The sequence below is a fragment of the Lytechinus pictus genome, chromosome 6 (genome assembly GCF_037042905.1).
Source record: "Lytechinus pictus isolate F3 Inbred chromosome 6, Lp3.0, whole genome shotgun sequence".
Classification (NCBI taxonomy): Eukaryota; Metazoa; Echinodermata; class Echinoidea; order Temnopleuroida; family Toxopneustidae; genus Lytechinus; species Lytechinus pictus.
The window spans coordinates 8,967,713-8,989,138 of record NC_087250.1 but is presented as its reverse complement, the minus strand read 5'-3'; the positions used below and the strand labels follow the sequence as shown (position 1 = coordinate 8,989,138).

Below are 21,426 nucleotides of genomic sequence, written 5' to 3'. Positions count from 1 at the left end.
CATTTGTCGATTTGAAAAATTATCATTCAAGTTTTCAACCCCCAAATTATAATGTCCAACTCAAAGTTCACACACAATCAAAGTTAATTGAAATCATCAATACCAAACAGAAGGCAAGATCCTATCTAGTCATGATCACTGATCAAATGATAGTTAAAATCGCATTGACAGTGATTTTCCGTCTCAAAAAATTGTATTTTCTGTTTCTGAAAATCACTGTAATTCCGTTTGAACTTGATTTAAAAATGGAAATTCCGTTTTGTCACTGAAAATGTACACAGCAAAAACCTGACCTCCGTTTTGCAAAGGTGGATTCCGTTAAATTTTACATGAAAAGTATAAGAACCAAACGGAATTTCCATTTTATTTACCGGTAAAACGGAAAATCACTGTCCCTAAAATCGATTGATGGAATTATAATGTAACTTTAGTAGATCAAGGGTTTCGCTGGTATCGCTATCTCAATTTAATTTGCATCATCCATGCCAATGGTGATCGAGTATGGATGAAGTTAATGTGAGTGGCTGAAAAGGTGTGACCTTTACTTTCGCATGATCGTTTTGCAAAGCTTTATAATAGAAATGGACTAGGAGTGGACAAAGGTAAGATTAATAGTATCACTATCAGATGGAGTTTAAAATGCCATAAAATCGGTTGGTATCACATTTTTTTTTTTTTTTACTTTAGAGACCTGGCACTTCTTGCAAAAATTGTGTTTTCTTGATGCTTGTCGAGAAGTTCTGACTTTCATTGAACGGATGCAAAAGTCAACAAATTTTGTCAATATTTCAACAAATGGACACCAAATCTTCAACAAAATTACTCATCTGGGTAATTTTAACTTTAAGTTAATTTTTCTGTTGGTGTTATCAGATTTTCAAGATATTGATTTATTTTGAGATATATGCGACTTTGCGGAAAATAAGGTAACACGCAAAATATTTTCAATATAGGCCTAGGCCTACATATTGTACAAGCCAGCAAGACCTAAGTCCCATCCACTAAAATTGAAGGAAAAAAAATGAAAAAGTTTAAAAGTTTACTCATATTTATTTAATTAATTATAAAACAGTGAATGTAATTATTATTACTCCATTCTCATTTGCTCGAGATGTACCTAAGGGAATTCAAGAAACTTACAAAAATAAAATCCTGGTGAAACTAACACTAACAGAAGATCTGGGCCTAATTAAACAAAAAAGGTGTAATAAATGTAAACCAAAGTGACAATTTCAGGAGACACATCACACTGTAATTTTTATAAGGCTTTAATCTGCACCTATGATTGTTTATCATGCGATATAAATGCTGTGAATCATTATCATTGGCTACAAGTGTAGTCCACAAGTAAAGCCTACCATGTTCTACTATACTAGTAAACTAAAACCTTTCATTCTTTTCTCGTCTGCCTGAAACCACTTCATAGAACCTCAATGGCTCCCAACAAATTGTGTTGTACTACTATATTGAATTAAATCTAGAATTGTAACATTTTTTTTCTTTTTTGATTTGTTTCAGAATACTGGCTCGACCCCTCATGGCTCTCTACCACCGCGTCCTCCAGCGAAGAGTCTTCCGTCTGTGAGCCGTTTGTTTCCTCACCGATCTAGAACAGAGGATGAGAACAGAGCTACAAATGTGTCCTTCAGACAAGCAGATAACTGTATCCTTCAATAGAAAATAGTGATTACGATTAAGATTAATTATTCCAAGATGACAACACTTGTACTATTTTATACAAGCAAATAAATATATCCTTAAGATAGAAGAAAGACAGAAAGAAAGAAAGAAAGAAGGAAGGAAGGAAGGAAGGAAGGAAGGATGGAAGAAAGAAAAAGAAAGAATGTACAAAAACTAATGAGACTAAAATAAAATTCAGAGCTCTTTATTCTTCAAACTTGCAACAATATGATTATTTCACACTTATAGAAATAAATGCATCTTTTGTAGAAAATGTTGTCTTTAATTATTTTCAAAAGACAATAATCATAATAAAAGGTCTTCAATATATTTTATATTTCAAGTTGACAACACTACAGATCAATGTATCCTACATGGAAAAAAGTATTTCAAACTCATTTGACACTAGCAGCAATTTGAAGCTCTTGTTTTTCCAGCTTTATTCTTTAAATTAGCAACTCGTAAAGTATGGGTTGAAAATTTACAAACTTTCTTGTGAATGCATTGAAATTTGGGTTGTATTGCTTTGCCAATTTAAGGATTATAGTGATATTTTCCTTTAAGATTAAGGACTTTACACAGTATGACAATCAGTCAAATTTGACTTCTTTTGCCACACACTATAGATGTACTCCTTCAAAGTGATCTATGCTTGTTTGTCTTTACACTCATGAATATTAAATATGATATGATTATTGCCTACATCTGGGACAGAGTTTTAACGTCACGATTCAACAAAGCTCTGCATCAATTTGTAAAGTTCCTTTTCATGGTTGTAGCTTGAATTACAGGTGTATGCTTCAATGCCCAATTGATGTTTATATTCCTTGACTAGTCTATTTTCCAGCTGTTCTCCAGAGCCCTCACTATAACCAAAGCAGTGGAGAACTCTATTTTGATCAGTGTTTCAGAGTGGAGAGAAGACTAGGAGCTGGATCATTTGGAGAAGTAAGAAATTATAAAGTAGCTTTGGATAAATCATGCTGTCTCAAACCAAAAATTCATTGGCTTGCCATACATGTAGCTATTTTTTAAAATAAAATCATTAAATCTTTCATAAAGTATTCCTCTATAAAACCTCTATATAAACAAATTAAAATCATAACCTTTTAATAATAATGACACTACCGCTTGCCCAGGGCAAGTAGATTGCTGTGTCAGGCAAGTAAAATTCAATAATTTTCCTTACCCGCTTGTTTGTTTGGAGCCCTAGGCTGGTATTCAGTTGAAAGTATTGATTTAACCTATCATCTTAATTGATATTTTTTTTTTATTAAAAAGGACAGTACAAAAGACCAAACATGTCTGTTTTATCTATTGTTGGACTCAGTGGCCATGAAAACAAATATTCAGACAGATAACAAACGACAGATGAACATACATGTATAATCAAGGTTCTATTGTACAAAAATTGTCATTTGGGAGCAATTTTTACCAAAAATGTTTTATTTGCCCACCCCTAGTAATAGTATGATACAAGTCATATTAGTAGTGTTGATCAACTTCACTCAACGCATACAATGAGTGATAAAATGATGTGTTCACATTGGCCTTTAACTCATGTTTTTGTTGCATTCATACCAGGTTTTCAAGGTCCAGAGTAAAGAAGATGGCGGGTATTACGCGGTCAAGAGATCAAGAGATAGGTTCAGAGGAGAGTCGGACAAGTGAGTTATTGAATAATGTATCAGCTCAAAGCCACAAGATATAACAAAGCCTAACCTTATTTATTTCTTAGATAAATGTTAGCTATGGTAACAATTTCAAAATGAGCTTTATGGTATCAAACAAAGGGGCCACCCAAATGTCTGTATGTATGTGTATGGATTGAAATATGTTCCAGAGGACTCTGGAAGAAATTGTGTAATTGCTGAGAAATAAGCAAATTGAGCATGACATTTCACCAAAATAACTGTCTGCCCTTTCATACTGTAAAAAAAGTCGTAATTTGAATGATGATTCCAGTGACAAAGAAGAATAAATTTTTAGCACGTGTGAATCCAAAGTAGAACATGATTAGAATCATGAACGCTAATCACAATCACGAATTCAAATTCTACTCCGGAGATGAATTCCAGTTAAGTTTCACTCAATTTACAGTACGAAGTTTGCGTTTGAAAGGCTTGAACTCTAAAACATTTTTTTGGGGGGGCGGAGCTTACGTGACCTTTCAGGCACTTCCATAGATAATACAATTGTCACGCACTCATCGTAGTTTGTATTTGCGATGCAGTGCTTTGATTGACAAGTCACCAAGGACACATATCGCCTTTGCTCAGGAATTCAAATTCAAATCATAGTTTTTGAGTGAGGGTGTGAAAGGTCTGATGATTCTAAAGACAAATTGCAATCATTATTACAAAGATGATTCAAGATTCATGTGTGAAAAGGCCCTGTACCTGATCTACATGTACATCTAGGATAATATGGTAACAATAAACCTTGGTTTTACAGACTTTTTCATGATATCTGTGTTTACTCTTGGTATCAATAATGCATAAAGCATTTTCATTTATTAGATGCAAGATAACAGAGCAATGTGGATAAAATTCCTTGGCCAAGGGCTGTGCTGGGTATCGAACCCCAGACCTTCATGGTGTAGCCGGGCGCCATGGACCACTCGGCCACAGCATTCTTTAATGGGGAAAGGGGGAAAACTTCAAGAAACAAATTTCTTTAATGGAAAGGCATTTTATTTTTAAGAATTCATTTATTTTATATCCTCCTTTGAAAGTGCTTCATTTATCAGCACTGTGAATGAGGACTAGAATAATATTAACAGAAACGGTCTTTAATCTGAGTCGAACATTCAAATTCAAATTAGTATGAATGATCACTTATCAAAACTGTTGTAAACATTTGCGACACTCTTCCAAGATCTGAATATTAGAGAAATACATGTACTTCAATGCAGATATAATTCACATTTTAACAAACTATAAGTAGGCTATAATGTTTATGATTTTATTTTTGAAATGATTATAATTAAATTTGCAGGAGGAGAAAGCTAGAAGAAGTGAAGAAACACGAGAGTCTTTCCAAACACCCCAACTGTGTGGAGTTCTATAAGGCATGGGCTGAGAGGGGACATTTATATATACAGACTGAACTCTGCAAAATGACGTAAGAAGGGCTGAGGGAGGGTTTATTATAATAGGTATCGGGGGGGGGGGGGGGACGCGGAGAGAGAGCATTATGGGATATACAGAGAAAACTGTGCAAGATGACGTAAGACAGCCTGAGGGAGGGTTGGGTATGGGGGTGGAGACGGGGTGAGAGGATATTTTATATACAGACAGAACTGTAGAAGATGACATACAGTTGTAAGAAGTATGAGGGAGAGTAGGGCATCTGTATGGGGTGGGGATGAGGTGAGGGAGGGCATTTGAAAGCAAAGTTGGCTCAGTCGGTAACGCGTCTGCCACCCCGGGCGGATGACTGAAGCCAGTGCGTTGTGTGTAAATGTCTCTCCCATGTTTCATAGATGCAGGCAATGTTACAGTGGAAAACAGTCCGTCCCTTGGATAGGATGTTAAACGGAGGCACCGTGTAGAGGAGAATCACCACCTTTGCACGTAAAGAACCCACTGCACTATTCGAATAAGAGTAGGGGGAAACCCCGGTGTAGTGGTCTCCTGCATTCCCCCAGATATCGGGAGGAGAGACCTGCGGGTCACAGTTCTGTGTGCGCGCCCTTCTAGGCTACCCAGATTGGCTGGTTCCTCCAATGCGCCTTTGAATGTCTTTGACAGATACATGGCGCTATACAAATGCTGTGCATCATTTATATAGCTGGAACTGTTAGGGATAGTTAGGTATCAGGGGGGGAGGGGTGGGGAGAGAGCATTATGGGATATGCAGAGAGAATTGTGCAAGATAACGTAAGAAGGCTAAGGGAGGGTGGGGTATCCGTATGGGAAGGGGATGGGGTAAGAGAGGGCATTTATAGACAGAACTGTGCAAGATGGCAAGAAGGGCTGAGGGAGGGAGGGTCGGGTATGGGGGTGGGGAGAGGGAGAGCATTTACAGACTGAACTGTACAATGAAAAGCCTGGGGTTGTTGGGAGAGAGGACGAACAGATAGAACTGTGCAAGATGACAGAAGAAAGGCCGAGGTACATGTAATTTGGGATAAAGCGAAGCAGAAAAAATTTTACCTCTCGTAGATAATGATATGTACATGTATACACCCCTCCTGCTTCCATTTCTTATTTCTTTGCTTTTGATTTCATTAGTCCTTCAGATGTTCAGAGGCAAAATATTTATATCTATTTTTGAATTTTGAAATACTTACATGTATATTTATATCTATTAAAGCTTGTATTCTATAAATGTGGGCCTGCCTTTAGCTTGTTTCAGGTGCCCACCTCAGGAATGCAATGAAGGTTTCTGAAAGGGGTCCTCCAGGCTAATAAGCAGGGCTATTTGAAGAACCAGCTTACAGCTCTACTGTGCGTCCCAGAAAAAAAAAACAAAGCAGAGAATTTATTTTGTTGGGGGGAGGGGATACAATGTGAGGTAGTAGTTTCCCAGGGTAAAACTTGGATTATTTTCATTACATTTCATTTCACTTTAATTTCAGCTTGCAGTCTTATGCTGAACAGAATCACAAGATTCCTGAACATATCCTCTGGAGCTTCTTAGTGGATCTTATTCAGGTATTGTGAAGAAATCGCCCTCTATTTCTGATCTTCCACCTCAATAATAATAATAAACAGTTCTGGTATAGCGCATTATTACATTATGATTATAACGTCTTTATGGGTGTCAAAAGGACTTGGATATTATAACCCCGGCTTCAAATTGGCGGCCGAAATTACTTACAGAGCACACGCAGTAGGAATTAATTCCTACTAGGTACCTATTTTGCTCACCTGGGTCAAGTGCAGCACAACATGGATACATTTCTTGCTGAAGGAAACTACACCATGGCTGGGATTTGAAAACAATGAGCCAAAATCAATTTCGAGATAATGTTATAGGTTTGAATATGCAGATTGTAAAGTGTAAGATGATAATAATAATAATACCAACATGCTTATATAGCGCATATCACTGCCAAATGCGTCCCTATGCGCTTAATTGGATATTGTTACCCTGGCTTTAGCCTCGCAGCCTTTTACAGCGCGGTGGCATTTCAAGGAATAAATTCCTGCCAGGTACCCATTTACCTCACCTGGGTCGAGTGCAGCACAATGTGGATAAATGTCTTGCCGAAGGAAATTACGCCATGGCTGGGATTCGAACCCACGACCCTCTGTTTCAAAGTCAGCAGACTAATCCACTGGGCCACAACACTCCACATTGATAATACATTACCTGTCAAAATTGTTTGAGTGACAATAACCCACACACAAGAAAAAAAAAAATTGATATTGATGAAGCACCTTCAAAGAGTAAGAATAATACAGGCTATGAAGTTTGGGGTTCACTCATTTATTGTTGAAATATTGATTGTGTGAATTTGTCTCATTATCATGATTAAATGGTGTATCTCACATTTTGAACATTTGACAATTTTGTTCCCAATCAAAGGATATTCTCTCTGAGATAAAAGTCCAATTCAAGACTTTTGGTGATAAAGCTTATGTGGAAATGGCACCAAAATTATGGGGCAACCTACCTCATAATATAAGAACAATAACAAACTTCGACGGATTCAAATCTGTGTCAAAAACATATCACACATAGAGACTATTCATATGGCATTATGGGTCTGTAAGTACTGATTATTATTATTTATTATAAAAAAAAATTGAGAAGACAGCTCCAAAACGGTATTTTAGGAATATGGCAAGAGTGGCAATCTATAAATGTTCTAATTCCTGCAGAGAAATTTTCCAAGGCAAAAGAATGATGCTACTTGTGTCTTATCTCTAAAATCAAGCTTCTTTTCAAGCTTTTCATCATTTTGTGTGGAGCGTTGTGGCCCAGTGGATTAATCTTCGGACTTTGAAACAGAGGGTCGTGGGTTCGAATCCCAGCCATGGTGTAATTTCCTTCGGCAAGAAATTTATCCATGTTGTGCTGCACTCGACCCAGGTGAGGTAAATGGGTAGCCGGCAGGAATTTATTCCTTGAAATGCCACCTCGCTGTAAAAGGCTGCCGGGCTAAAGCCAGGGTAATAATATCAAACGAAGCGCATAGGGACGCATTTGGCAGTGATATGTGCTATATAAGCATGTTGGTATTATTATCATTTGACAGCTCAGTCGATGATAGGTGTATTAAATATTTTTAAAAAGCAGAGGCTAATGTCTAAAATGATGTATTGCATGTTAAAATCATTCAATAATCCACACAAATATTTGATTCAATGTTGAACTACATGTACCTTGCAGTTGGGCAATCTTATATAAAGTAGAAAATTAGATGTGTAATTTCCTTCGGCAAGAAATTTATCCATGTTGTGCTGCAACATTGGGTTCACTCAGTATTGATGAAAATTGTGTGAAATTGATCCCATAACCAGGAGAAAAGAAATACGTTGTAACAGTTTTTGTTAAATCTGTTTTTCAATATTTTTCAGGGATTACACCACATGCATTCACACGGTCTGTTGCATCTGGACATTAAACCAGAGAACATCTTCATATCTTTTGATAAAGTCTGCAAGCTGGGGGACTTTGGACTGTCTGTTCAAATGAATGAAGTAAGTTTTTATTATTTTTTTAGGGTAAGATTTAATTTGTGGATGGATTTCATTTGATTTTTTTGTGGGTTTATATCGACTTGGACCGCATACCTATCTACCTTCTGAGTGGAAACCAGTTTAATGTATAATGGAAAGTTTGAACAGTCTTGAAAGAGATCTTAAGTGGTCTCACCTTGCGATGTGGTTCAGGATATTGTGATGAGAATATTAACAAAGGGATCTTCTAAACTTCTTTTGAGAGCGTTGTTGGCTCAGTCGATAACGCGTCTGCCCATCGAACCAAAGATCGTGGATTCGAGTCCACCCCTGGTGGATGACTGAAGCCAGTGCGTTGTGTGTAAACGTCTTTCCCATGTTTCATAGATGCAGGCTATGTTACAATGGAAAACACTCCGTCCCTCGGATAGGACATTAAATGGAGGCCCCGTGTAGAGGAGAGTCACCACCTTTGCACGTTAAGAACCCACTGCACTATTCGCATAAGAGTAGGGGGAAACCCCGGTGTAGTGGTCCGCGTGCACTCCCCCCCCCCCCCCCCCCCCCCCCCATCGGTTATATTGGGAGGAGAGACCTGCGGTCATAGTGATTCAGTTCGCTTTTCGCCTCCTAGACACAGGCGATGCCAAACAAATAATGATAATAATAAAAACTCTTTTGTTGAACTGAGTAAAGGGATACCAGTTCAAGAAAAAAGATGAGAGCATGGTCTTTCATTTCATTTATTTCATCTTTATTTCACAAGCCAATCAAAATAGGCTGATAAAACCTACATACAATATAACATTTCAATTACAATGTACATAAGGATGTAGTACCTCATCACAGATTATGGTAAATAGTAAAATGGTAAAATATAAAATACAGTTGTGTTCTATAAAAATGCAAGGCTTGTGAGGCACACCTAAGAAGGCCTAAAGGCAAGGTAGCCTCAAATAAGAAAATATGTCAATAAAAGGGATGAACTCAAGGATGCAGTAATAGACTGAGAAAGAGATCAAGTAAAGATGAGTCGGGAGGAGAGGTAGGAGAGGTAAAGTGAAAGAAAAGGAGAATAAAATTAGCTCCAGAGTAGAGAGATGAGCGAGAGAGACTGGATAGAAATATACAGATCGTATAATAAAAGGGAACATTCCTAACAACCAGACAAACACCGTCTTGTTTTACTACGTGGTCTCAATCTTTGGTCGACTGCCCCAGATGGTTCATTTCTACTTTGTCTTTATTGTATTGCATTTTGTCAGCTGAAAATTTGGTAAATAACACTAATAGGTCTTTTAATCATATGGATGTAAAGCCCAACGCAAACTATGCTATGCGATTGCACTAAGATCTGATTCCAACAAGTTGCCGTTCCCATCTTCGTGCGATCGAATCGCAGGCCAGCGCACACATTGCAACAGCTCTGCAGCGCGTTGCATCTCACGGTGCCTCTTCTTTTGCGCGTTCTTTGTCTGGGCTGCAGCAGTGCAGCAAATTGGCCATGATTTTGTCGTCTAGGACAAATCTGATTGGCTGAAATTAGTAAAAGCGCAGAAAAATCACAAAGATTTGACACGTAAAATGTCTGAGATTTGTTCTGCGATCCTACTGTAACAAAGCGGGTCGCTATTGCAGTGAGTGCGTTGTAGGTTGGCGCACACTCTGATTTTGTTACAATTGGATCTTGATGCAATCATGTCGCATAGTATGCGCTGGGCTTTAGTGTTAGTGATATTAGACCAGGGGGTGGGGGTGTTTCACAAAAAGTTTAAGTGTTATATATTCTCTGTCTGGTAATGACGGAGGCAAAGATTTGGATTGTTTGCGATTGAGAATGCTTCTAGTTTCATGATATTCTTACTAAATATAATAAAAGGAGTTCAAGAACTCAATGATTACTTCCATTTTAACTTTAAGTCTCTTTTTATTTTGTTAATCTAGCGTGATTTCACTGATGCTCAAGAAGGAGATCCTAAATACCTAGCACCTGAGCTTTTACAAGGTCACTTTGGAATGCATGCTGATGTTTTCAGGTAAACTATTTTTCCTTCACTTTCGTATGAAGAAATTCTTCATTTGTTTATGTTATCTCTTTACTGCACAGCAGAGTGAGTCTGTAGGTGCTGTTTTTCTGACAGCAGCGGCAGCAGTATAATATATATAATAATATATAACAGCCATATCTTGTTGTTTCTTTATGTTAACAGCAAGTGACAGAGTTTTAACAGCTAATTTCAAGAAAATTTGTTTATAAACATATTATCTATTCAATTCACTTCTATGTACAATTTCCCTTGCTCTGTACAAAATATTTGCCCAATATTACTTTCAGTGTGTGCCTAAGTTAACTTCGATTTAATAAATACAATGAGAATACATACCTGTGTTTTTCAGCTTAGGTATAACGATCTTCGAGCTCGCCAGCGACTTAGAGCTTCCTCGTAATGGAGACTCCTGGCATGATCTACGAAGGGGGAGGATACCATGGCAACTAACGGCTGGTATGTCAGGAAATCCATTTACGTGCTTAATAATGCATGAGCCACTAACATTCATTTGATATATTGGTAGAATTTGCTTACAGGTATATTTGTAGCTTGTCTGTATATATGTAAAGGAACTGTTGCTGGGCTAGCGCCGTGAAGGTATTTGCACTTTATATAACAACAACAGCAGTAGTAGTAGTAGTAGTAGTAGTAGAAGTAGTAGTAGGAGTAGTAGTAGTAGTAGAAGTGGTGGTAGTAGTAGCAACAGCACTAGCAGCAGCAGCAGTAGTAGTAGTAGTAGTAGTAGTAGTAGTAGTAGTAGTAGTAGTAGTAGTAGTAGTAATAGTACTAGTAGTAGTTGTAGTAGAAGTAGTAGTAGTAGTAGTAGTAGTAGTAGTAGTAGTAGTAGTAGCTGTAGCAGTAGTAGAAGTAATAATAGTACTAGTAGTAGTTGTAGTAGAAGTAGTAGTAGTAGTAGTAGTAGTAGTAGTAGTTGTTGTAGTAATAGTTGTAGTAGTAGTAGTAGTAGTAGTAGTAGTAGAAGTAGTAATAGTAGTAGTAGTAATAGTACTAGTTGTAGTAGTTGTAGTAGAAGTAGTAGTATTAGTAGTAGTAGTAGTAGTAGTAGTACTACTACTACTACTAATAGTAGTAATATCAGAAGCTGGTTATGAATTATGAATTCTAATGAATTAATTGATACATTATAAGTGCAATGAATATGGAAGAAATATTATGAATCCCATCATTCCATAGAAGTGCGGTTATAATTCTAGTTTAGACTTGGGTTAAACCTTGGTTTTATTATCAGGATACCACCCAATGGCCTGTATTCTGAGTCTATGTCAGGTTTAAATTAGACCATGGTTTAATTTAAGTCTGTGCTAAAATTATGGGAGCCAAAAATTCTAACAATCTGTTTATATTGTATATTTCTTGTTAACTATTTTGATTTCTGTTGCTTTCATAATGATAAAATACTTGGGTGTCATATGAGTTAATGAATTGGATGTGTACTGTTAGGGATTTGTGCCCCAATTGGCTCTACATAGTTAAACCACATTTTGAAACCAGGGTGTAATTTAAACCGGAGTTCAGAATACGGGCCAATATGTTTATTATGCTTTTTTTATTCCCTAGGTATTTCATCTGATCTGAAAGGATTGATAAAAAGTATGATGAATCCAGACTTTCAAAAGAGACCATCCCTTGCTGAATTGATGGAGACTAGTGTAGTTCAACGTACTATTGCCTGGCAGAGAAGAAAGAGGGCGCTGTGCAGAATGGTGAGGAAAATAAATGCTCTACTCCGCCTTGGTTGATATGCTGGTAGTAAGATATCATCTGCTACTGTGTGAGGCACCTTGTCTGAAGGCCTCTTCGCACTTAACGACTGGTCCACAATCCAATTTCGAAACAAATCACGTCATGCTTATTTTCTGAAAATGTGAAATGAAAAGCATCTTCTTATTTTAGGTTGAAATTAATTGTAAGAATACCCTACATCTGTGACTTTCCATGCATTGTAGTCAGTGGGTACCCGGTACGAAGGAATTCCTTGGAACATGCTAAAGCCATTAATTGTATGCAGTGCTTAACATTAAAGATCAATAACACAGATAGGCACATGTGGCGAAGATTCCTTAAATGTCCACTATTCTCGAAGCTTTTGGTATTGTCTTTAAGAAGAACATTCTCCTTCTTTCTAGAGCAATCCTAACTCTAGGAGACTCTTGAATGACCTCAGTGAAATTAACAATGTAAACAACAGAGCTTATCCTATTTTCATTTTCCAACTGCTTTTAGCAGGCCCTATTGCCTGCCAAGAATCATTGTATATTACACAAATACCAATCATTATTCTGCCTCATGCATACATACCTAAATAAGACATTCTGAAATGTTCTTATTATGCAATAAACTTCCTTATAGAAAAAGAATAACTAAATGGATGAATATACATGTTATTTCTCCTACAATTCTTATATATAATATATTGTTATTGCTTGAAAAAGCCTTGAAAATGCCTAGAATGCCATACTTACGGGTATTTTGTTATTTTTCTGCTGTTACACATTCTCAAATAAAATCATTTGCCACCTATGAATACATACAAACAATTGAGCGTTCATTATATTGGATTCTCTTTGAATTCATTTTACAATCCATATTTTCATATTTTATATTCAATGAAATACTCAGAAAATTTGTTTTTGCCCAATTGATCGCAGGCTCGGCAGCCGCTGTGCAGCGCCAGATTGACGGGGCTCTATCCCTTTAATTGTTGAGCCCAAACAGGGTAGCAGCAACTCCCATCTTTTTTTAACGTCTTTTGGTCTGACACAGCCGGGGTTTGGTCTCACAACCTCTCGGTTGCGAGACGGACGCTCTACCAACTGAGCCACCACACTGGTTGATAAGATTTTGATTTGAATGCTAGTATTCAAATGCTAGTATCTTTCCAAACCTAGTGTTTATCTTGAAGGTGCTCTCCATTTTCTTTTATCCCCAGTGGAACAAGTTTCAAGGATTCCTTTCGCTTCTATTCACCCTGCTGAGTGCTGCTGTCTTCAAGATCTTATCCCCATCCAAGCATAGTATGAACCAAGATGAGATCGATGCCCCTGTGATCAAACACAGACACCCGTCATCATGGGATCTCAGCTTTTCAGATGGTATGTGAGGGGATTCAATAGGGAAGGGGCGCTGTGAGTAGGGGTAATGGGGGAAGGGGTGTTAGAGGAAGGGAGTGGTAGATGTGTGGGTGAAGTAGGGAGAGAGTTTTACTGGTTACCCAGATGAAATAGATTGCCGTCTAGACTCCAATAGACTCCCATCATCGTGGGATCTTAGCTTTAGATTTAGATTTATTTATTTCCATTTTCCAAAATTTCAAAATATAATCAAAGTAAGAATACATAGATTATTCAATATAATACAGACAGATCAATGACATTTTGTAACAAATATTGAAGATAAGTTAAACAAAACTAAAGTGAGTTGCAATTATTTTATCCATGAAAAGAATGAAGAAATGAACGGAGGGACTTGCCAAGAAAAGCAAAGCTTGTATAGAAGGGAAGTCCCTAAACTTAGTTTCAATACTAATTATAAACAAACTATATATACAACTATATACAAAAATGGAGACGGACACAGTAGAGCTTAAAACAAGTAATCTACAAATATCAGAATAAAGCGAATAAGTGACAATAAAAATATTAAAAAGAGAAAGTAGTTCATATAATAATAAGCTTTTCAGATGGCATGTCAAGGGAGTTGGTTAGGGAGGGGGGGCTGAAGGATAGAATTATTGCAGACCTGCCAACCAGTACATTTTAGCCGTATTTAGTACGTTTTTGCAACCAAAATACGGCAGTACGTTTTTTCTTTGAAAAATACGTTTTTTGTAAAAAAAAAAAAAAAAAAAACTAAATCGTAATTTATTGAGAAAAATAATCTCTATATGTCTCTATTTCATAAAACGTGCACAAATATGGTTATTAGATCAATGTAATTTCAGGTAACTTGTTTTTTTTTCAATCATTTTGTTCAAACCAGGGTGAAGATATACACATGTTTTAATGTTTTTTTTTTTCATCTGCAAGAGCAGTGCGCATTTTAGCTTGCATGCAGCGAGTGAACCAAGCATTTTATTATGAAATACACTTTTTTTAGGCAAAAATACAGTTTTTTTTATCACAGAATACAGTTTTTCATTCCCAGAGATTGGCAGGTCTGCTATTGAAGAAGGAGAGGGGAGGGGGTTATGGAGGGGAAGAAAGTTTTGTTGGTCATCAAGATGAGATAGATGCACCTGTAATTAAACATAGACACCCGTCATCATGGGATCTAAGCTTTTCAGATGGTATGTGAGGGTTAGGGAGGGGAGCAGTGGAGGAGGGGTAATGGTTGAAGGGGCAGTGGAAGAAGAGGGGGAGAGAGATTTGTTGGTAATAATAATAATAATATAGAGTATTTATAAAGCGCCAAATCCACATTGATTATGTGCTCAAGGCGCTGAAATATACTTGGTATATTATTATTACCCCAGCTGCAGCTGAGCGGCCATATAGGCGCTAAAGCATTCAAGGAATAAAATCCTACCGGGTACCCATTCACCTCACCTGGGTCGAGTGCAGCACAATGTGGATAAATTTCTTGCCGAAGGAAATTACGCCATGGCTGGGATTCGAACCCACGACCCTCTGTTTCCAAGTCTGAAGACTAATCCACTGGGCCACAACGCTCAACCCAAACTAGGTTGATTATCCTGTACTAAAACATAGACGCTTATTGTTATGGAATCTTTCATTATCAATGTTGTCAATAATGTTTTGTATTCAGAACTGAATATTCATTTTTATTTCAGATGAGATATTTGAGAGTGACATATCACACGGTTCCTTGGGTTGTCCTTTGGGCAGTCTTTCATTCTCTAGTGAGGAAGATGCCTGCAACATCCAACATACAAAACCTATTCATAACAGGTAGGTTGACTTCACACTTTATTGCTACTTCAATGTTTTAAGAAAATTGGGCAAAACACATAATGACCACTACATTTGTGTAATATTGGAATTTTATAGGGTACTCGAGTATAATTATACAATATTGACTGGCCTTGAGGGAACATCAAATATATGTATTGCCCACAACAGAATCATATTGGCCTGAGTCTTTAGACGAGGGCAATATGGTTCTTTTAAAGATAAATTCCAGGGGCCCGTTTCATAAAACATTTGCCGCAGCGGCAACTCCCATTTTCTGCGGCAAATCTGTGTTTCTGCGGCAAATCTTATAACAGCGTCAAGTTTCCGTTTCATAAAACTTTGCCGCAGATACTTTCTGCGGCAAATGACAATTTCAGCGGCAATATTTGACGCAGCTCAAGGAGCTGCGGCAAATGACAATTTCTGCGGCAAATTTGATGCAGCTATTTGAGCTGCGTCAAATATTGCCGCAGAAACAGCTTTTTCATCAAAATACCAACAATTTTGAGGGCCTAAGAGCCATATTGGTCAATTTTTTGATGATTTTGATTTGATAAATTGCTTTTTGTCATTCTAAATAGAAAATACATGTATTTTTACTCATTGACAAATAAAAAGTAGATATTTATTGAATCATCATTCATTCTTTTTAAAGTCAAATTTATTTCAATAAATAGATACATAGGGAACATACATTGTGTTCCTGCAAATTTACACTTTCAAAAAAGCTTTCCTTTATCCTGTAAAAGAATGAACAAATGATGTCTCATTTTGTTAAAGATGTTTCCTCATTGGCTTTTAAGTTTCAATTAAATTCATTTCATAAGTGCTGTTGTTGCTGCTGCTGTTGGTTTTTGCTGATGTGTTTGTTGAAACTCTTGCTGAAGTTGTGGTTGCTGTTAATGTTCCCGGAGTGGTTGTTGGACATCTTGATGTTGTTGAGGTTGCCGGTGTGGTTTTTGCACCTCCTGCAGAAATTGTTTATGCTGCTGTTGTTGTTGCTGTTGGTCAATGCTGTCGTTACATCTCCTGTGTGGTTGCTGCTGTTTTTGCTCCTGCTGCTGTTCATGTGATTGAAGTACCTGAAATAGAAATTAATTTATAATGCATATAAGCAAGATACCAAATTTATTCCTAATTTCATTTTCATTGTTAACCCTTAATAGACTGTGGGGGAGGGGGGGGGGGGAGGGGTGGAGGCACCTTTGGATACTTTGCAAGATTTCTCCAAATGGACAAGATCCTCAGGCGCCACCTGGGATGATCTACCAGAATAGCCTCACCTAGTAAGGTGTATTAACAGGATTTTGTACTCATTACATTCAGTTGATTTTGCATGAACTCAATTCATCAAATGAATGTAAGGGATCTACCAGTAAAAAAAAAATTATGTGAGCTTCTTCGGGTAATCTTTCTGAGTCATTTTACTCCTTTACTGACAAATTAATAATTAAAAACATGATGAAGTGAATTTGACAGTAATTTGACATGTTGCATCTTAGGTGGTAGTGGTGGGGGTCAATAATTATAGAAATGCAGAATATTCATGTACCAATTTGGCAAGTCACACCAATAATTTATTAATATTAATTATCTACCAATGATTGATATTGGTTTGTTATTTTTGCAGCTGAAAAAAAAAATCATCAACACCTCAAACTTAGAGTTTATTTCTAAAATTTGGACTGGATTCTTGACAAAGAGCATATGAAGAAGAAAAAAATCATTCAAATTGTTATTATGTGACTTACTTTAAATGCCAAAGTGAATCAAAATTATGATCAAGAGTGTTTAACTTACGGGTGAAATCACATTTCTAGGCTCTTTGTCTGGCTCTCCAAACCATTCAGTCGTTGAATTTGGCATGGCTTTCTGATACTATCTTGTGTCTTTCTGGAAATGTGGACAAAGCCTCACCTGAAGGAATTAAATTGAAATTTTCAAAAAATGTTTCGCACTATATTTTTTTTCCTCACATGTATACATTGCAAGTATATCAAAAGAAAATAAAAGGAAACGTCATTTGACTACTAGGTTTTTATCATGGGGGGCGGGGGGGGGGGTAAAGGGCTCAAGATGGGTTAATATGATGAACAAAAATGCAAACATGCAACAATAGATAATATATAAGGAATCTCTGGTTGAGAAACATCACTTCATATGCTATACAATTGTAATTTGTTCCTCATAATTTATCTTGCACACATATGTACACGTAGTGAGGATGGGTGAGGGAGAGAGAGAGAGCGAGCGTTGTCATCGTACATGCAAAAAGTATTAAATCCATCACTGGTGTATAGATGAGGGGGCAATGCCCCCCCCCCCCAATGTTTCATGACCAAGAAAAAAAAAAGGGAATGGGAAAGGGTGAAATAGTCTATTATTTTCTGATTACATCAAAATCTTTCTAAAAATTTGATTTCTGTATTTAAAAGTTCAACAATTTTGCTCACTCCCTTCGCTCTCTTGCATCTTTGGAGAACTTTTGTTCCATCCGCCATATTTAGCCCTCTCAAAATATTTGGCTCATTACGCCACTGAAATCCATTGTAAGAATTTTATATTTTAATGTAAACCTAATCTAACCCTAATAAGACTGCCAGGGTATTTTGGAGGCAGGAAAGATGGGTGGAAGGGGGGTGGGGGCCCTCAAGAACTTGACCGTTAATTGCGCAATTGTGAAGAAATGCAATATGCCTGCCACAGATGAAAAAATTGTATATTTGATCGTTCTAAAATTATTTAAATTTAATTTTTAATAAATATATTTTATTAAATCATGCATGAAATTAGAATTTGGCTGGAAATCTATAAACAAAGCCCTTGAATTTTTTTGTTTTGTTCAGACACATAAAAATTAATTGATATCAAATCCCTTTCATCTGTATTTTTTTTCCTTTCTGAAGTATTTCTTTGTTTTTTGTTTTATTTACTTTTTTCATATTGTTGAAAAAAATTTCTGATCATAAGCACCAATTAATTGATTTTAATCAGTAAAAATAAATATTAACCAGTATGATGCAATTATGAATTTTGGCTAGAAACAGAATTTGCATTGGATTTGTTCATGAAATCACATTTTAAAGCAATTCTGACATGTACTTACACAACGTTGCGTAATTACAGAACCGGGTACCCATGTGTCACAAATTTTGTCTGAAAACTCATGAATCTTTAAAAAAAAAAGGCATATAATGACGCGGCACCATCTTTCACGTTGTGGATTTATCGTGAAAATTTTGGGCCCCCACCGCCTTTTTAGGGTTAAATCAGATTGCACATCATGATGGGTTTTACTGATATTCATTCTGCAACCCATATTTCAAAGACTATCCATCATATCTGACATTGATTTTTACCTGTGGCAGTATGTTAGTCTCTGCATTTCTACAACTGTGGCCAAATATTCTGCTACAAGTTCATTAGATGGGCCCTTGGCATTTTTCTTATTGTAGGAGACCGGTAAGCCCTGGCTTTGAAGTTCCTGGTCTATCCTTCTCCAGCTGCAATATCTGGTCAGTTGAGGACTTGGGGGCTTTGTGTCAGGAGTGGTCTTGGTAGTGGCGGTGGCAATGGTGATGGCAGTGGCAGAAGCAGACTTGGTGGTGGTGGCATTAGTAGCACTGATGGTGGTGGCAGCAGTGGTGGTGGTGACTGCAATTGCAGCATTGTTGATGGTGGTATACGCCTCATCACGACCAACATTTGCTCCTGCTGCCATCTATTATGTTTTAAGTAGAATAAACATTAAAACATTTGATTATTAACACATCAACTTCAGAACACTAGTATATTGATAATAAAACTAGTAGATATAGCAGTCAAAGCATAAAATGAAATTCCACAGAAGAGTACATGTACCTTCTTCTAATAGATTTCAGACCACCTTGATGATGTTATGCTCAAAGCAAGGTTTTTATTTGACAACATTGGTCAAAGAGGAACATAAATTTAAATCTTTGGTTGATCAATAGTACTGTACAATACCCCATTCAGATATACGTTGACCAATTATTTCTTGTTGAAACACATATGTCTTTGTTATCAATCTTGTAGGGTATAGAGAGCATGCTGATTCTATAGCTATCAGTGTTGTGTACCGAGGACGGCCTCGGGACCAGAATTTGCGTCCTCGGCCTCAAAGCCTGATGTCTCGGCCTCAGTCGCTCTGTCTTGATGTCTCGGCTCCGAGGCCTGACAAATGCAGTCATTTCCAGCACATAAATTGTGTCCATCATCAACGCAATGTGAATTTCTAATGCACACATTATTATTAGATCTAGATTCCACCCCACCCCCTCTCTGTAGATTATATATACCGGTAATATCTATATATTTTGCCTGTTTTTTTAATTAATTCTATTTATTTATTTTCAATTTTTTACATTCATTTATTTATTTTTTCTTGAGGGGGGGTCAATGGTCAATTGAATTTAACAAAAAACATGCAAATATTTTTAGCGGTCTCTGTCTCGGCTGACCCAGCCTAGGATACAACACTAATAGTTATGCATTTAGATATGATTCACACATAGAAGTGTTGTATTGTCTAAATTAAAAAAAAAAATGGTCTATTGAGAGACACATTCCTAACGTCGATGCATAAACTATGTTATGTAAGCTAAAAAAAAAAGTAGCCCCGGTATCGATCTGCCATTTTGTTTTCAATTTTGAAAGCAGAACAAAAGCGACATAACTTTCGCCTTTTTTGAGCTTACACTTTATGCATCGATGATAGTATTGTGTCACGATAGATCTTCATCCATGTAATAGAGGCAAGTGCATAATTTTCCCCCTTTAATTTGGGGTGATATGGTGACCACAATTCTACCCCATTTGTCTGCCAACTAGCCAGGAGCTGTCCGTGTAATACACGGACAGCTCCTGGGCTGCAGCCCGTACAGCGGGCCGCAGTTGCCTGGGTTACTCGAAATATATCACAAAATCAGATTTTGTATAGAGTCTAGATCTAGAAGTACTTAGATCCTCTAAAAAAGGCCCAAATTTTTGCTAACTGACTCAGCTTTAAAAAAAAATTAATTTTGCCTTTTTGTATTACTGTCTGGCCACTAAACTGTTTATACTCGCAAGCCACCCACCCCCCCCCCCTGAAAACTATAAGAAAAACAATCCTTCACAGTTACAGAGTACAATATTTGTGACAGTCACCCCCCCCCCAAAAAAAAAAAACATGCCAAAGGCAAAGCCGAGGCCAAACATAAGCGTGAACACCAATCGACACCCATCAATGCTTCTCGAGACTTGACTGTATTTTTGTCGCCCACAACAAGCCAAGCCACAAAAAAATAAAGGCTCACTCTCACACAGCTGTTCACATATCGCACTGAATTAGGTAATTAAAGACTAAAGTCAGAAAGAAAGACAGATGCAACTCGAGTCGCAACGCCGCTCATTCGAGCTCCACCCCACACACATCAACACTACTGCCGTGTACTACGCCGAAGCTCCGGGATAGCGACCACTCGGCATCTCGATGATGCCTCCACGATATCCCCGGGCAAAATGCATGTTTACCTCGTAGAAAACGATGGAAATATGATATGTATTATCAATGTCATTCTTTCGGAAGTGATTTATTTATTACTTTATCAAATGATGTAATAATTGAATAAATACAATAATTAGAAAGTACTTACATCTCCGATTCAAATTTTACGTAAATTCTTTCACCATCAAAATTTTTTCGCAGACGACGTGTGTGAAGAAAAAAACCGACTGTTAGCTGCAAATCAGGCGCAGGCTCGTTCACGAACTATTTTTCATTTATTTATTTTTATTTACGATAACAATTTGTTATTGCTTTTATGAAACGGATATTTGCAACTATGACAAGTTGCCATTGCAATAACAAGATTTGCCATAGATATGGGAGATGGTTACAGCCCGATAGACCGCGGGTCCGATAGACCGCGGGCCCGATAGACCGCGGGCCCGATAGACCGCGGGCCCGATAGACCGCGGGCCCGATAGACCGCGGGTCCGATAGTCCGCGGGTCCGATAGTCCGCGGTGTGTGTAAAATTATGATCAGGATATAGTTAAATCCAATGCTATCAAGAGGTTAAAGGTCAATGATACGAGTCCATGGGGTTCTATATCGATGACCCAAAGG

The 21,426-nt window shown here is 37.3% G+C and overlaps 1 protein-coding gene across 1 annotated transcript; it reads left to right on the top strand.

Annotated features, from left to right (window-relative positions):
• Positions 1–501: 501 nt before the first annotated feature.
• LOC129263837 (membrane-associated tyrosine- and threonine-specific cdc2-inhibitory kinase-like) lies at positions 502–20,405 on the top strand. The gene is made up of 13 exons (XM_064100713.1): positions 502–516; positions 1,519–1,663; positions 2,528–2,628; positions 3,265–3,347; positions 4,678–4,803; positions 6,263–6,338; positions 8,211–8,333; positions 10,257–10,348; positions 10,710–10,816; positions 11,942–12,087; positions 13,314–13,476; positions 15,174–15,291; positions 18,750–20,405. Exons 1-13 carry the CDS (start codon positions 502–504, stop codon positions 18,853–18,855), a joined length of 1,401 nt encoding a protein of 466 aa, XP_063956783.1. The 3' UTR covers positions 18,856–20,405.
• Positions 20,406–21,426: the final 1,021 nt, after the last annotated feature.

Coding starts and splice junctions, on each gene's coding strand:
- LOC129263837 (XM_064100713.1), top strand. Junction 6,339..8,210: donor TCTTAGTGGATCTTATTCAG/GTATTGTGAAGA, acceptor AATATTTTTCAG/GGATTACACCACATGCATTC. Junction 15,292..18,749: donor ACAAAACCTATTCATAACAG/GTAGGTTGACTT, acceptor TTCTTATTGTAG/GAGACCGGTAAGCCCTGGCT.